Below are 17,736 nucleotides of genomic sequence, written 5' to 3'. Positions count from 1 at the left end.
ACCTGTATAATTCTAGCTTTTCCTCTATTTTCACACTTAAGGGGTAAGAAGTTGTACAAGAGATCATGAACATTTTTTGAATCTCTGGGTTGGCTACCACCCTTCCCCTTTCAGGTCTGATTTTCAATGAATAAAGAACAGGGACTCATCAAAAGTTGCTTAGCAATGAGTGTCCCTGAAAAGTGCTGCTTAGAACAGGAAATGCTTAAGCAATGAATTAAACAGTAACTTGTTGTGTCAATGTGTGTTCTTAAGGGAAATAGAAAGAAACATGTACTTCTGCCAGAAGTAGGGCCAGGAGGTTATTTTTCCAAATGCTTTAAGAGTTGTGGTTTCATGTAAGATTTACTTTCAAGCTGCCCACAAGTGCTGCAGTTCCAGCTTCCTGCTCTGGGTCTCCCTGAAAAGCCTGAAGGAACTCTGGCACTGAATATGCTCTTGTCCAGAGCCAAGGATTTAACACAATTCTCCCTCATTACTGAGAGACCTGAAACCTCAACTTGCAGGAAGGTGGGAAGGAAAGAAAAGAAGGTGAGCAGACCACTGGGGCCCGGTAGAAGAGTGGGTTTCACTTCCTCTCCTGATAGGCCTTTAGCTTAATTCTTTGTCCAGACAAGGACAACATGCATGCCATTATCTGGTTGCTTTAAAGTTCCTAAGAGTCTCTGCCAGTTGCTTTGGTTGATGTTTTGAAGCAGTAAAAAAAAAAGTGGGGGAGGAAGGTGACCAATTCCGCCCAGAATTTTTGCCCTTAACATTCTTCTCTGAATATTCAGGTTATGAAATAGAATATAACGATGATATCTTACATTTATAAAGAAGCAGGATAGCAGAGTGGCTCTGGAATCAGAACTAGATTCCTAGCCAGCTCTTACCAACCAGCTTTGAAACCTTAAACAGGCCATTAATGTGAATATATAGCTTTTTCATCTGTAAAACGGAGTTGCTATCAGCCTCATAAAGATTAAAAGAGATAATATATACAAAGTATTTAAAGAGTTATTTTTATTATTGTAACTGCAATGAAACTGTACTCTTATTCTGTTGTATTCTAATAAGGTTCTCCTTTTCAGATCACAGGGTTAGGTTACTTGCCTTATGGGTAGGGGTAGTGTAGGAGTAGTGTCTTCCTTGAAAGGCTGGACATTCTTTTTTTTTTTTTTTTTGCTGTATGCGGGCCTCTCACTGTTGTGGCCTCTCCCGTTGCGGAGCACAGGCTCCAGACGCGCAGGCTCAGCGGCCATGGCACACGGGCCCAGCCGCTCCGCGGAATGTGGGATCTTCCCGGACCGGGGCACGAACCCGCGTCCCCTGCATCGGCACGCGAACTCTCAACCACTGCGCCACCAGGGAAGCCCCAAGGCTGGACATTCTTGATGTTAATCATCCAAGGAAGGGATGCAGGTTCCATTAGAAAACTGGAATTAGACCAGAGAAGTAACACCATCCCTCTCACTTTCCTGGGTCTAGAGCCCAAGGAAGCTAGATATGTTTAAGGCTGCTCATGCTTGGTAAGATTTAAAAATGGCAAGGTGGAAATCAGGAAGGGGCCACAAACTTAAGATGAAGCTCTATCATGTAAGCTGATCACATCAGGCAGGCAGCAGATTCTAGTAGTAACCTGTGTAAGACCTGGAGTCAGACCACCTCCCAGTCGTGTAGCTGAAGCACTGGAAAAGAAAACTCTCCAAGTCGAAGTTGAATCTCAGAAAAGAAGTTGGGGTTTGACCTCTAAGTACTCCTTCCTACATGGAAGTGGGGATTCCTCATAAGTTCTCTAAAATTTTCAAAGCTTTCAGTTACATCTATTCAGTCTCATGAAAACTCTAAGGCAAGGAGCTTGGACATTGCTATCTCCATTTTTCTAAGTTAACTAAGTTTTAAAGAGATTACACACCTTGCCTAGGATCATGAGGTCAGTACAGGGCAATGGCTGAGGAAAATCCAGTTTAAAAAAAATTATTCCTAGTCCAAGGAGATGTCAACAATCTCCATACTAGGACAGTAAAGGTGCTGTGAAGATTTTTTACTGTCATTTTGCGTTATTCACACCACTTACCCTTTCCACTTTACCCACACCTTAGGGAAGTGAGTCAGCTGTATCCAGAAGAAACATTTCTGTCTCCCTCATGGGCACAGAACAGATGCCTGTGAGAAGAAATTTAACACTATAAATTCAATCATGCAAAAAGACATAACCTGTACACATCCCTCTGGCCCCACTGATTGGCAGAGTGGGCTTAAATTGTCACTTGGATAACCATTTTTCTTCACTTTGTGGAAAGTTTTCCAGAATCATTACAGACTTTTATGTCTCATCAGCTAATTAGTCAATTGAAAAGTACGTATTAAGCTCATAGTATGTGCCCCAAATTGGCATAGGTACTGTGGGTATACAAAAGGTGCATATATTAGGATCCAGTCTTCAAATCTAATTGGGGGGAGGAGTTAATTAACATAAATTGTTTTTACTCATCCAAACTTAAAGAGTGTTGCCTTAAATATGCTGTAGAAGTTCAGAGTAGAGATAAACGTGGCTTGAAATAATCTAGACAATGAAAAGCTTTGTTTCTTAATAAGTCATTGAGAAGACTAAATTCTGTCCTAATTTTAAAAATGCACATTATTTTAGACATAAACATTGAAAAGCTGTTCTAGACACTGCGGATATATGGACAAATAAAGCACTTCCTGTCCTCAAGAGCTTACCGTTCGTTAGGGGGAAACAAGTCACTGAAAATCAATGTGATTTGGGTCGACAGTATGGCTATGGTACCTCAGAGTAACGGGTTGTCAGGGACCTCAGAGTAACGGGTTGACAGGGAAAGCTTCGAGTGCATGACCTTTCAGGAGGTCACTGACAACAGGGATGGGACATATGTGTGTCTGTGGGAGGGTGAATGTTAGGGCAGAGAGAGAGGAGGGAAAGTCATTCCGTAAAAAGGAACTGAAAGCAGCACATGAAAAGGCACAGTAGCAGGCCTGAAGACTAAAGCTGGCGTTTCCCACGTTTATTTCAAAGGCCTTCATCGTCCATATGGAAAGAGGGGTCTTTAAAAAACCAATAGCTAGACCATGATGACTATGAAATTTAAATATACATGAGTGCTGATGACTACTTTTCGCTATTTTTCGGCATTAAGACCTTACTGTTCACGATTGTATTCATTTTATGTAAGTATATATCTTCTAATACGAGCCATTTTGTGAAGATTCAATTGTTTATAGTCAATTTCAGAGAGAATGCTGATGCAGCACCATATATCTCCTACAGAAAAAATATTTTAATAAAGAATATTAGTCAGTTTTCTTTAGGGTTTACTGAGGGATTATAGAAGCAGAATAATATGAGCATAAAAACTCAGTAAAACCATTAAATACCTTTTATTTTGAAGCCCTCTTAATACTTACAGTTGTTTATAATCAATTTTTACATAAAATCAACTAATTTAAATTAGTACACACATGCATTTAAATAGCATCTAAAACTCGTTAAAATATATATATTTGCTTGAACCATACTATTAGGCATATTACTCAAAAATCATTTTTAAAAGAAAATATTCTAGTATAGTGAATTTTTCCTTAAAATGAGACAAAAACTTAACATGCCACGGCTTCGAAGTTTTAGAAAAGCGAGATTTAAAACTTTCCCTCCCAGTAATTTTAACTGGAGGTCTTGTCAAATTTCACAAGAAATTTCATGTACGTAACAGTGAGCATAAGATGGGCACGTTTTTGTTGCTATGAGAACCTTCTATTTTGTATCAGAAATCGCAGCCTTGACGACGCAGTGTTTGCGCCGATTCTACACGTTTTTCTACAGCGATTCCGCTCCTCCAGTAATAACAGTTTAATGGCTCTGGTTTCCTCCCGCGCCGGCCCAGTTTTCCGTCCCAGCTCCAGCTCTCGCCCGCCGTGCAGTCCCCATCTCTGGGAACGGGCGGCGAGCACTGGACGGGAGAAAACGGGGGGCCAGAGGGGGGGCAGGTCCGGCCTCTCCGCGGGGTGCGGACTGGAAGAAGAGGAGGGGGGATTGCCGGTTGGTTCTGTCACCCCGGAGCCGAGTTCTGCAGCCATATCTCCAATTGCGTTTTAAAATATGCAGTAAAAAGAATCGAGCAACGCCACATCCTACGAACTGGAGGGGAGGGGGAGAGCATTGTGTCCCCAAACGGATCATAAACAAGGGAAAGGAGGGGTTCGGAACTTTATTATTAAATATTTCCTCCACGCCAGAAAAACCAGGGCTCAGGCCTCGGTACTGAAAGAATAGGCTGAAGCCCCGGACGCGGCTCAGTGGTCGCGGGCGGCGGGTCCGGGCTTCCGGTCTCCCGGGCGCCAGAGGATCATGGCGGGAAGGGGGAGGGCGCGCGCTCCAAACTTTCCCTCCCCCGCCCACGCCCAGGGTCTTCTTCCTTCGGGATTCGGAGCCGCCTATCCTCCAGGGCCGACTAGCCGCAGGGCTACAGGGGGCCAGGACGCCGCGACCTAGCTTAGCGACAGCGCTCTCCCCGGCGACGGCGCCGCAACAAGATGGCGGACGACAGAGACAGGGAAGGCACAGGTAAGAGGCGTCGCGGGAGCGCAGCCCTAGCCGCCCGCCACGATCCCGGGCCGCACGGGGGAGCTTCGGACAGGGTGGGTCGCCCTACCTCTGGACCCCACCCGCAGTGAGAGAGCTGACCGAGCCAGGTCCCGCCGCCCGCCCTGCAAGGGAGGCCCCCTCCCCTGTTCCTGCCACCTCGCCCCGCCCCGCCCCGCCCCGCCCCGCCCCTCCGCTCCCGCCCGGCAGTCATTCCGCCCCTCCCGCCCCTCCCGCCCCTCCCGCTTCTCCCGCTTTTCTGTTCCCGCCCGGCCCTGGTTCCGACCCCCTTCCTCGTCCCTTTTTCCGAGCCCCGAGCCTCGCTTCCAGCGCGGGTTGCGGCCGAGGCGCTGGCAGGGGAGGGCCATAATGGCGTCCTTGTTCACGGTCTCGGGGACGCCGCCTCCAATCCCTCGACCGGGCTCTGGTTGCCGCAGGCGCCACGCCGGCAGCTTCTCGGGCTGTGGGCCCCGGGGCGGGCCTGCGTGAGGAGCGATCCGGCCGCCAGAGTCTGGCGGGCTCCTCCCTGCCGCGCCGAAACCCCGCCCGGGCCAGCGGGCTGGCGTTCGCGGCCACCATTTTGCCTCCGTAATGGGGACGTAGGAGGACCTCCTCGAGGACACTGCCGCTCCTTCCGAGGCTCCAGGCTCCGAAGTGCCTGCTCGGTGGCTGGCGCTATGGTACCCTCCTGGTGTATTGTCTTAAACGAAAAAACAAAAAAACCCAACTTTAATAAAGACGAAAGAGCAAACTCCAGAGGGAACTCGTAGAGCCCTGTGCGCTGGCCTGGTCTCTGCTGCGGTACCAGCCGGAGCAGCGCGCGCGGTCGCGGCGTCAGAGGCGGGACTGGGCCTCGGGGCTCCGGGTCGCCATATCGGGGGGATTGATGTGCTTCATGTGTGGGGAAGCGAAAACCTGGTTATCCATGTTTACTTGCAAGACCGTTACGTTGTTTTAATTCGGCGGTTTGCTTAAAAACTTGATTCTCGGTTACTATCCTACGTTAGTTACTCAAAAATAATTGTTTATTTTGGTAATTGGCAAACTCATCGCAAAAACATCAAAAAGGCCATGAAACTGTAGAGGTAAACATCTTAGAAATGAAAATAATACTCCACCTTTGTTCTTTTCTTGAGTGCTTGAAACATCAACATACTATTTTTCTCAGCATGGAACAAAGATGTAATCAGGTTAACAAGTAATATTTACAAGTGTTAGAAGCCAGCCCTAGATACTTAGTCACTTGTCACGGTGATCACAGAAAATCAGCGGAGAAACCCACGAAACTGCAAAAGAGCTACCTACTGATAGCAATAATAATATTTGATTTTTTTATGGTGCCGTTAATCTAAAAGTCAGACTTATTTTTTACATGTTACCTTTCCTAAGATGTCCTTATAATTTTATCGTGCTGCTTGAAAAGTATAAGGTACATCCTAAGAAAATGATTACTTTTTTTGGTATTAGTTTTAAAACTTCCCCAGAAAACCAGATGACTTGCTTTGATTTATTAAATTATTATTTACCAAAAAATGGAAGAATCATTAGAAGATAATTTTAACAAGTTAATCGTGGATTTTTAAAAAAGATGATTAGGTTAGCCTGAGGAAAAAAAGCACTGTATTGTGCGGCAAATACAATTTTTTTTCTTCATTTAAAAAAAGTAGATTGAAAGCTGTTTTGATTTCTCAGTTTTCAAAAATATGTTTCTATTTAAAATAAGCTAATTCAAAGAAGAAACAATTCTGTCTATAGCCATAGAAGTAATGACTGTTAAAAGCTGGATGTCATTCATTCAGTTGGCATGTGTTTAATGCCTACCATATGGAAGGCATTCTGATTAGGTTAGAACTTCGGAGGATACAAATACTGAAAAAAATATTTTTTTCTCCCAAGGAAGGTGAGATCAGTAAGGGAGATAAGACATCCATAAATGGGAGGGAACAGTCAGCTGGACTGAGCAGTCTGTTCCCTCCTGCTGTGGGCAGCAGCCTGGTATCACTGGGAGCTTATCAGAAAGGAAGGAGCTCAGTCCCTGCCCCTGACCTACTGAATCAGAGTCTGCATTTAAGCACACCTGCAGGTGATCCACATGCACATTAAAGTTTGAGAAGCACTGTTTTATGGTATATCTCATTTATTCCTTTTTTTGTTTTTTTCTTTGAATTTTTGAATTTTATTTTATTTTTTATACAGAAGGTTCTTATTAGTAATCTATTTTATACATATTAGTGTATATATGTGAATCCCAATCTCCCAATTCATCCCTCCCCCCACCCCTGCTTTTCCCCCATGGTGTCCATACATTTGTTCTTTACATCCGTGTCTCTATTTCTGTCTTGCAAACCAGTTCATCTGTACCACTTTTCTAGATTCCACATATATTCATTAATATATGATATTTGTTTTCCTCTTTCTGACTTCACTCTGCATGACAGTCTCTAGGTCCATCCACGTCCCTACAAATGACCCAATATCGTTCCTTTTTATGGCTGAGTAATATTCTGTTGTATACATGTACCACATCTTCTTTATCCATTCGTCTGTCAATGGGCATTTAGGTTGCTTCCATGACCTGGCTACTGTAAATAGTGCTGCAATGAGCATTGGGGTTCATGTGTCTTTTTGAATTATGGTTTTCTCTGGGTATATGCCCAATTGTAGGATTGCTGGGTCATATGGTAATTCTGTTTTTAGTTTTTTAAGGAGCCTCCGTACTGTCCATGGTGGCTGTATCAATTTACATTCCCACCAACAGAGCAAGGGGGTTCCCTTTTCTCCACACCTCTCCAGCATTTGTTGTTTGTAGATTTTCTGATGATGCCCATTCTAACCAGTGTGAGGTGATATGTCATTGTAGTTTTGATTTGCATTTCTCTGATAATTAGTGATGTTGAGCAGCTTTTCATGTGCCTCTTGGCCATCTGTATGTGCTCTTTGGAGAAATGTCTATTTAGGTCTTCTGCACATTTTTTTGAATGGGTTGTTTGTTTTTTTGCTATTGAGCTGCATGAGCTCAAACAGCATGAGCTGTTTATATATTTTGGAGATTAATCCTTTGTCTGTTGATTCGTTTGCAAATATTTTCTCCCATTCTGAGGATTGTCTTTTCATCTTGTTTATGGTTTCCTTTGCTGTGCAAAAGCCTGTAAATTTCATTAGGTCCCATTTGTTTAGTTTTGTCTTTATTTCCATTTCTCTAGGAGGTGGGTCAAAAAGGATCTTGCTGTGATTTATGTCAAAGAGTGTTCTTCCTATGTTTTCCTCTAAGAGTTTTATAGTGTCCGGTCTTACATTTAGGTCTTTAATCCATTTTGAGTTTATTTTTGTGCATGGTGTTAGGAAGTGTTCTGATTTCATTCTTTTACATGTAGCTGTCCAGTTTTCCCAGCACCACTTTTTGAAGAGATTGTCTTATCTCCATTGTATATCCTTGCCTCCTTTGTCACAGATTAGTTGACCATAGGTGTGTGGGTTCATCTCCGGGCTTTCTATCCTGTTCCATTGATCTATATTTCTCTTTTTGTGCCAGTACCATATTGTCTTGATTATTGTAGCTTTGTAGTATAGTCTGAAGTCAGGGAGTCTGATTCCTCAAGCTCTGTTTTTTCCCCTCAAGACTGCTTTGGCTATTTGGGGGCTTTTGTGTCTCCATACAAATTTTAAGAATTTTTGTTCTAGTTCTGTAAAAAATGCCATTTGGTAATTAGATAGGGATTGCACTGAGTCTGTAGATTGCTTTGGGTAGTACAGTCATTTTCACAATGTTGATTCTTCCAATCTAAGAACATGGTGTATCTCTCCATCTGTTTGTATCGTCTTTGATTTCTTTCATCAGTGTCTTACAGTTTTCTGCATACAGGTCTTTTGTCTCCTTAGGTAGGTTTATTCCTAGGTATTTTATTCTTTTTGTTGCAGGTAAATGGGAGTGCTTCCTTAATTTCTCTTTCAGATTTTTCGTTCTTAGTGTATAGGAATGCAAGGGATTTCTGTGCAGTAATTTTGTATCCTGGAACTTTACCAAATTCATTGATTAGCTCTAGAAGTTTTCTGGTGGCATTTTTTAGGAATATCTATGTATAGTATCATGTCATCTGCAAACAGTGACAGTTTTACTTCTTTTCTAATTTGTATTCCTTTTATTTCTTTTTTTTTTCTCTGATTGCCATGGCTAGCACTTCCAAAACTATGTTGAATAATAGTGGCGAGAGTGGACATCCTTGTCTTGTTGCTGATCTTAGAGGAAATGCTTTCAGTTTTTCACCACTGAGAATGATGTTTGCTGTGGGTTTATTGTATATGGCCTTTATTATGTTGAGGTAGGTTCCCTCTATGTCCACTTTCTGGAGAGTTTTTATCATAAATGGATGTTGAATATTGTCAAAAGCTTTTTCTGCATCTATTGAGATAATCATATGGTTTTTATTCTTCAATTTGTTAATATGGTGTTTCACAGAGATTGGTTTTTAATATTGAAGAATCCTTGCATCCCTGGGATAAATCCCACTTGGTCATGGTGTATGATCCTTTAAATGTGCTGTTGGATTCTGTTTGCTAGTAATTTGTTGAGGATTTTTGCATCTAGATTCATCAGTGATATTGGTCTGTAATTTTCTTTTTTTGTAGTATCTTTGTCTGGTTTTGGTATCAGAGTGATGGTGGCCTCGTAGAGTGAGTTTGGGAGTGTTCTTTCCTCTGCAATATTTTGGAAGATTTTGAGAAGGGTGGTGTTAGCTCTTCTCTAAACGTTTGATAGAACCTGTGAAGCCATCTGGTCCTGGACTTTTGTTTGTTGGAGGATTTTTAATCACAGTTTCAATTTTAGTGCTTGTGACTGGTCTGTTCATATTTTCTATTTCTTCCTGGTTCAGGCTTGGATGGTTATACCTTTCTAAGAATTAGTCCATTTCTCCCAGGTTGTCCATTTTATTCTCATAGAGTTGCTTATAGTAGTTTCTTATGATGCTTTGTATTTCTGCGGTGTCCATTGTAACTTCTCCTTTTTCATTTCTAATTTCAGTGGTTTGAGTCCTGTCCCTCTTTTTCTTGATGAGTCTGGCTAAAGGTTTATCAATTTTGTTAATCTTCTCAAAGAACTAGCTTTTAGTTTTATTGGTCTTTGCTATTGTTTTCTTTGTTTCTATTTCATTTGTTTCTGCAATGATCTTTATGATTTCTTTCCTTCTACTAACTTTGGGTTTTGTTTGTTCTTCATTCTAGTTCCTTTAGGTATAAGGTTAGATGGCTTATTTGAGATTTTTCTTGTTTCTTGAGGTAGGCTTGTATTGCTGCAACTTCCCTCTTAGGACTGCTTTTGCTGCATCCCATAGGTTTTGGATCGTTGTGTTTCGTTGTCATTTGTTTCTAGGTATTTTTTGATTTCCTCTTTGATTTCTTCAGTGATCTTTTGTTTATTTAGTAACATATTGTTTAGCCTCCACGTGCTTGTGTTTTTTACATTTTTTTTCCGTGTAATTGATTTCTAATCTCATAGCATTGTGGTCTGAAAAGATGCTTGATATGATTTCAGTTTTCTTAAATTTACTGAGGGTTGATTTGTGACCTAAGGTGTGATCTAGCCTAGATAATGTTCCACGTGCACTTGAGAAGAAAGTGTAATCTTCTGTTTCCGGATGGAATGTCCTATGAATATCAATTAAATCTGTCTGGTCTGTTGTGTCGTTTAAAGCTTGTGTTTCCTTATTAATTTTATGTTTGGATGATCTGTCCACTGGTGTAAGTGAGGTGTTAAAGTCCCCCACTATTACTGTGTTACTGTCGATTTCCTCTTTTATAGCTGTTAGCAGTTGCTTTATGTATTGAGGTGCTCCAATGTTGGGTTCATATATTTTTATAATTGTTATATCTTCTTGGATTGATCCCTTGATCATTATGTAGTGTCCTTCCTTGTCTCTTGTAACATTCTTCATTTTAAAGTCTATTTTTCTGATATTAGTATTGCTATTCCAGCTTTCTTTTGATTTCCATTTGCATGGAATATCTTTTTCCAGCCCCTCACTTCCAGTCTGTGTGTCTCTAGGTCTGAAGTGGGTCTCTTGTAGACAGCATATATGTGGCTCTTGTTTCTGTATCCATTCAGCGAGCCTCTATCTTTTCGTTGCAGTATTTAATCCACTCACATTTAAGGTAATTAATCGATATGTGTGTTCCTATTACCATCTTCTTAATTGTTTTGGTTTTTTTTTGTATGTCCGTTTTTTCTCTTGTATTTCTTTTTTTTTTTTTTTTTGCGGTACGTGGGCCTCTCACCGCTGTGGCCTCTGCCGTTGCGGAGCACAGGCTCCGGACGCGCAGGCTCAGCGGCCACGGCTCACGGGTCCAGCCGCTCTGCGGCATGTGGGATCTTCCCAGACCGGGGCACGAACCCGTGTCCCCTGCATCGGCAGGCAGACTCTCAACCACTGTGCCACCAGGGAAGCCCCGTTTCTCTTGTATTTCTTACTTAGAGAAGTTTCTTTAGCATTCATCATAGAGCTGGTTTGGTGGTGCTGAATTCTCCTAGCTTTTGTTTGTCTGTAAAGCTTTGATTTCTCCGTCAAATGAATGAGATCCTTGCTGGGTAGAGAAACCTTGGTTGTAGATTCTGCCCTTTCATCACTTTAAATATATCATGCCACTCCCTTCTGGTTTGTAGACGTTTTGCTGAGAAATCAGCTGTTAACCTTATGCGAGTTCCCTTGTATGTTATTTGTTGTTTTTCCCTTGTTGCTTCTAATAATTTTTCTTTGTCTTTAATTTTTGTCAGTTTGATTACTGTGTGTCTTGGAGTGTTTCTCCTTGGGTTTAATTCTTCCTGGGACTCTCTGTGCTTCCTGGACTTGGGTGGCTATTTCCTTTTCTATGTTAGGGAAGTTTTCGACTATAATCACTTCAAATATTTTCTTGGGTCCTTTCTCTCTCTCTTCTCCTTCTGAGACCACTATAATGTGAATGTTGTTGTGTTTAATGTTGTCCCACAGGTCTTTTAGGCTTTCTTCATTTCTTTTCATACTTTTTTCCTTATTGTGTTCTGTGGCAGTGCCTTCCATCATTCTGTCTTCCAGGTCACTTCTCCGTTCTACTGCCTCAGTTATTCTGCTATTGATTCCTTCTAGTGTATTTTTCATTTCAGTTATTGTATTGTTCATCTCTGTTTGTTCTTTAATTCTTCTAGGTCTTTGTTAAACATTTCTTGCATCTTCTCGATCTTTGCCTCATTCTTTTTCCAAGGTCCTGGATCATCTTCACTATCATTATTCTGAATTCTTTTTCTGGAAGGTTGCCTATCTCCACTTCATTTAGTTGCTTTTCAGGGGTTTTATCTTGTTCCTTCATCTGGTACATAGTCCTCTGCCTTTTCATTTTGTCTTTCTTTTTGTGAATATGGTTCTCATTCTACAGCCTGCAGGATTGTAGTTCTTCTTGCTTCTGCTGTCTGCCCTCTGGTGGATGAGGCTCTCTAAGAGGCTTGTGCAAGTTTCCTGATGGGAGGGACTGGTGGTGGGTAGAGCTGGGTGTTGCTCTGGTGGGCAGATCTCAGTAAAGCTTTAATCAGCTTGTCTGCTGATGGGTGGAGCTGGGTTCCCTCCCTGTTGATGGTTTGGCCTGAGGCGACCCGGCACTGGAGCCTACATTCTCTTTGGTGGGGTAATGGCGGACTCTGGGAGGGCTCACGCCGAGGAGTACTTCCCAGAACTTCTGCTGCCAGTGTCCTTGTCCCTGTGGTGAGCCACAGCCATCCCCCTGCCGCTGCAGGGGACCCTCCAACACTAGCAGGTGGGTCTGGTTCAGTGTCCTATGGGGTGATTGCTCTTTCCCCCTGTGTCCTGACGCGCAGACTACTTGGTGTGTGTCCTCCAACAGTGGAGTCTCTGTTTCCCCCAGTCCTGTTGAAGTTCTGCAATCAAATCCCACTAGCCTTCAAAGTCTGATTATCTGGGAATTCCTCCTCCTGTTGCTGGACCCCCAGGTTGGGAGTGAACTCCAGTGGGTGGACTTCTGTGGTATAATTGTTCTCCAGTTTGTGAATCACCCACCCAGCAGTTATGGGATTTGATTTTATTGTGATTGCACTCCTCTTACTGTCTCACTGTGGTTTCTCCTTTGTCTTTGGATGTGGGGTATTTTTTTTGGTGAGTTCCAGTGTCTTTCTGTTGATGATTGTTCAGCAGTTAGTTGTGATTCTGGTGCTCTCACAAGAGGGAGTCTCATTTACTCTTTTCAACAGTTTTATGAGTTAACTAACTGCAGTTTGAAGGGCATGATGAAATAAAAGTATGTTGTCTGAGGATAAACTAGAGATTCATATGCTGATATCATCTTTGTTTACACATATTCCACTCCTATATTTGATTCTGAACTCTGAAGTTTCAGAAATTACATCTAACCAATTAATAAGAATAGACCTGGCTTTGAGGATACACACAAGCTAACTAAACTTGTGAAGAGTGATGTGCAAACCTGAATAGTGATTTATTAATTTAAATAGGGGTATGTTGATACATTGATCAGAAAGCTGACCTCTGCAATATCATATATTGTTTTATGTGTATTAAGCTTTTGGAGAGGGCAAATCTATATTTCTAAAGTTTCTTGATGAGCATGGAATCACGCAAAAGAAAAAGGATAGTTTTGAAGGATATATCCATTACCTTATAAGCTCAAAGAGGGTGGGGAGGTCACTTCTTTATATTCAGTGTCTTGCAGAGTGTACAGCACATGGTAGGAATTCAATAAATATTGTTGCATTCAGATCATTTGAATTAATTAAAAGTGTTTATGTTTTAATCAAAGCATTACTTACTGTTTCCCCAAAAATCTACACATAAAACACATAAAGCTATTGTTAGGGTTTTTTTCCTTTTTCTTTCAGGTAAGCTATATGCTTTTATTTCATCTGGCTCAGCAAACATTTTTTGAGAGCCATGGTATTCACTGGCATGTCTTTAAAAAATAAAAACATACATGTATTTTGAATTGCTCATATTTAATCTTGAATTTTTTTAAAGTTGTAAAGGAGGATTAAGTTTGTGGATAGCCATTGCAGCTAGCTCTTCTTTAACATTTAGGGATTAATCTTGATACAAGTAGTGAGAATACTGGTAAGGAAAAGTAACTAAATCTATGACGGGTTTCTTGCTCTATTTATAAAATTTTTCTGTAAGATTATATACATTGAAATCATGCTTATTTGTAGCATTTTTGTACTTTAACATAATATAACTTATCTTTTTTCCTAGATTAAAAAATGTAACATAGTTATGTTAGCAAATAGAAGAATTAAATATTTTATAATCAAGTTAATTTTTTTAAAAAGGACTTAATTTTATTTGTTTTACTGAAAGGGGGATTTTTGAAATGGGATAGGAAAAAATATTTTTGAATTTCTGTCATTTCTGTATAAGTTTCCTCAGCCAGAGCATTATGGTTTTTGTTTTTTTCTCTTCTTTTTTATTTGTTTAAAATGGATAATCAATGCAGTTGTTGATGCTTTGGATCTTTAAATCTTATTTTAATGTTTCTGTCTCCTAGAGAATTTTATATGGGACTGGAAGGATCTTCTACTTGTGATTAAAATCATGTCTAGGAAACAGACTGCTTAGGAATAACATTCTAATTTTTGGCAGGCTAGTGAGCTTTGGAAGGTGTGTCAGTTTTTTTTTAAAACAAGCTTCAGATACTTAAAGTTCTTTCTAGGATTTACTATTTTTGTTTGTATTAAAATATTCTTTCGACTTTGCATGCTTTGATAATAGTGCTTGGTAAAGTGCTTCCAATTCCTTATCAACTCCTGGATGTCTTCAAAGTTTTACAAGTTTTTTTTGTTTTGTTTTGTGTTTTGTTTCCCCATATTGTGTCATTCCTCTCAAAACCCAACATTTGGAAATCTAAAGTAAAAAATAGAAATTACAGGTGAATATTATTTTTTAAAAAGTGAACTGTTGATAGTACAGAGCACAGTATGGAATAGTAGAAAACGTGAGCTTTGGAGTAAGATTTGAATTTGAATTACAGCTTTCTCAAGCTGTATATGATCTTAGCCAAGATGCTAAACCTAAGGATCTTCAGGTTCCTCAAATGTAAAGTGGGAATAGTTATATCTATTTCATAATATTGTTGTAATGTGGGCAGTATTTTCTTATTCATCCTTATTACCCTCATCACCCCACAATGCCTGGCATTAAAGGAATGCTGAATAAATAGGAAGGAAAGTGGTTGGTGCATTCTAGGGAGTTAGTAGCTGTTTAGATTAGTAGATTCTATATGCATGACATGGAATCTAAGGGTTAAGAAAAACTTTAAGTCTTACCAATTATTGCTCACACATGATGCATTCATGCATATTTGGGGGCCATTTAATAAATTTTCTCCCTATTTTAGACTGATTAGCATTCAGGGAGAGACTAACTGAAGAAGAAAACTAACTTATAGAAACCTAATTTGCTTCCTCTAATTCAGAATTACTAAGTTTGGAGAGGAAATTCCTTGGTGGTCCAGTGGTTAGGACTCTGCTTCCACTGCTGTCATCCTGGGTTCAATCCCTGGTCAGGGAATTAAGATCCTGCGAGCTGTGTGGCGCAACCAAAAAAAAAAAAAGAAAAAAGAAAGAAAAGTTTGGAGAAAAATTGGACTGAAATTTAGTTGTACTAACCTATAAAAATTTGTCAAGAAAATTTATAAGTTAAAAAATCAAATGGACAATGCAATACCATTTCATACCCATTGCTGTTGTTTTTTATAGTAGCAACAGCAACACGAAATAATGTATTAGTGAGGATGTAGAGGAATTGAAGCCATTGTGGACATTTAACTGGGAATGTAAAAAGTAAAATGGTGCAGCTGCTGTGGAAAATAGTATGGTGGTTCCTCAGAAAATTAGAAATTGCATTGCCATATGATACAACAAATCCACTATATACTATATCTGGGTATATACCCCAAATAATTGAAAGCAGGAACTTGGACAGATATTTGTACACTTGTATTTATAGCAGCATTATTCACAATAGTTGAAAGGTGAAAGCAACTCAAGTGTCCATCAGTGGATGAATGGATAAACAAAGTGTGGCATATACATAATTACTATTCAGCCTTAGAAAGGAAAGAAATTCTGACATATACACTGCATGGATGTATATGTTCATGCATATTTGAGGACATTTTGCTGAGTGGATTTAGCCAGTCACAAAAAGACAAATACTGTATGATTCCACTTCTATGAGGTACCTAGAGTAGTCAAATTCATAGTAGAATGGTGGTTGCCAGGGGAAGGATAAAAGGGAGGTTGTTGTTTAATGGGTATGATGCCAAAAACTCGGCCTTTGTACACCAGTGCCAAATTGAATCTTGGAGACAGAATTTTGGACAAAGTAGAAAAGAATAGCTTTGTTTCTTTGCAAGGCAAATGGGGACACAGCAGGCTTGTGCCCCTCAAAACTCTGTGTCCTTCCCCAGGAGGATTTGGTGAGGAGTTTTATAGCAGTGGTTCAAGGGTGGGGTTGATGATAAGGATTAGGGTGTGTGCAGGGCCTGCACTCCTTTAATCTGGCCTTAGGTGATCTGATGAGTTTCTGTGGTTCCTTTAATCTGGCCTCAGGTGTTCTCTTGAAGAACTTCTCTGGTTCCTTTAATCTAGAATGAAGAATGCTAACATCTTCCATTTATTGGGGATTTTAGTTCTGTAAAGAGCTAAAAGGTGTTATGTGTATCCCTGGAGGAGAAACCAAGACCCTGCTGCACCATTGTTTCTTGACTGCTCCTCCCTTGTCTCTGCATCCCCTCCCTTCCCTGATTAGCAACTGTTCAAATCTGTCCTTTGGGACTCTGGGAAGGTTGTGGAGGCTGGAGTCTATTTCCTACGAACAAGAAATGCGGGACACAGAAAGGCTTCTGTGCCCAGGAGCCCCACAGAGTCGTGCTTGGTTTCTCTCCCCCCTTTTCTTTGTTCCTCCTCAGTTTTGAGAACAGATGCTGGACAAGAAAGGGAATAATCATTTTGGATAGAAACAGTCATAAACTTGGCAGACGAACTTTGTTTTAGGGGGATTCAGTTTTAATCCCCCTTTTCAGTTTTATCTTTCCCCAAATCTTTCAGGGAATGGGGTTACTGCCACTCTGGCTACTTACTGCTGAAATGGGGTATAGTCCTGCCTAAATTTTACGGAATAGCTACCAAATTAAAAATATTTGAGTTCCAAGTCCTGGATCCAAGTCTTGTATGATTAAGATCTCCTCAATCCCTTGGTCCACCATTTTGGTGCAACAGACCCAGTTAGAAGTAGGAGGAGTCACAACTTCCACAATGGTCACTTAGTTTTACCTTGGATATCTGAACCATAGTTATTCCATTTTGACCTTCAAATGTATTCTCCTCCTCAATGGCCAAAGCAGATTTACAATGCATGTCCAAAGGGCCACAAAATAGGCCACTTTTAAAATTTAAACCATGTATAAGCCAGAGTGACTTCCCCATACCACAATACATACAGATTTTTTTTCTTTCATCATTTCCTCTTTTGATTTCAAGTAGAAAATATTGATGATTGAAATATTTGTCCCTTGATGCTGGGGTGATTCAGCTGTTTGCTCTGGGTGTAGATGATGTCCCTTGCTGCTATGCCTCCTTTATATTTGCCTAGGTAGTCCACATTGGGGGAGAACTGATCAGGTATTGTGAATGAGCTCAGAGGTATGTTAATGAGGAAACACTTTATAGACCATACACTTTATCATTTATACCCAATTGTTACACAAGCATTGTACATGTGCTTTTAGCAGTAGACCCAGTTCAGCAGTGTGATGTGAAATTTATCAGAGACCTGTATTTGTCAAAAGGGTCCTTCACATAAATCCTCTTGAAGATGAAGCACTTTGCAAAAGTATCAGAGTGTAATAATAACTGTCTATAAATCACAGAAAGACTTAAAAAGTCATGGTTAAACATTTAGTCACAGTGATTGACAAAAGAAACTTAGTTATTGCTGTGACATACAACATTTACAAATAACTAGAATTATGACTGATAAAATTTTACCAGGACATACTAGAATTTTAGGAATTACTGACTTGACAATGCTTCCCATGTAATTTAACATGTTAATTTAGTATTTCTCTGAGATGCCTCAAGGTTCCTCTGAAGGACCTAAGTTGGC

The 17,736-nt window shown here is 40.6% G+C and overlaps 1 protein-coding gene across 1 annotated transcript in view; it reads left to right on the top strand.

Annotated features, from left to right (window-relative positions):
- The first annotated feature begins 4,456 nt into the window (after positions 1-4,456).
- Positions 4,457-17,736, top strand: part of DRC8 (dynein regulatory complex subunit 8) — a 127,872-nt gene continuing 114,592 nt past the window's right edge. The window contains exon 1 of the mRNA XM_079696896.1: positions 4,457-4,567. Coding sequence (XP_079553022.1) covers positions 4,537-4,567 — 31 coding nt within the window. The 5' untranslated portion in view covers positions 4,457-4,536. The remainder of the gene's footprint in view (positions 4,568-17,736) is intronic.

This window comes from Hyperoodon ampullatus (assembly GCF_949752795.1).
Source record: "Hyperoodon ampullatus genome assembly, chromosome: 2".
NCBI classification, from domain to species: Eukaryota; Metazoa; Chordata; class Mammalia; order Artiodactyla; family Ziphiidae; genus Hyperoodon; species Hyperoodon ampullatus.
The sequence above is the reverse complement of the archived record's forward strand: the minus strand, read 5'-3'. Positions and strand labels throughout refer to the sequence as shown.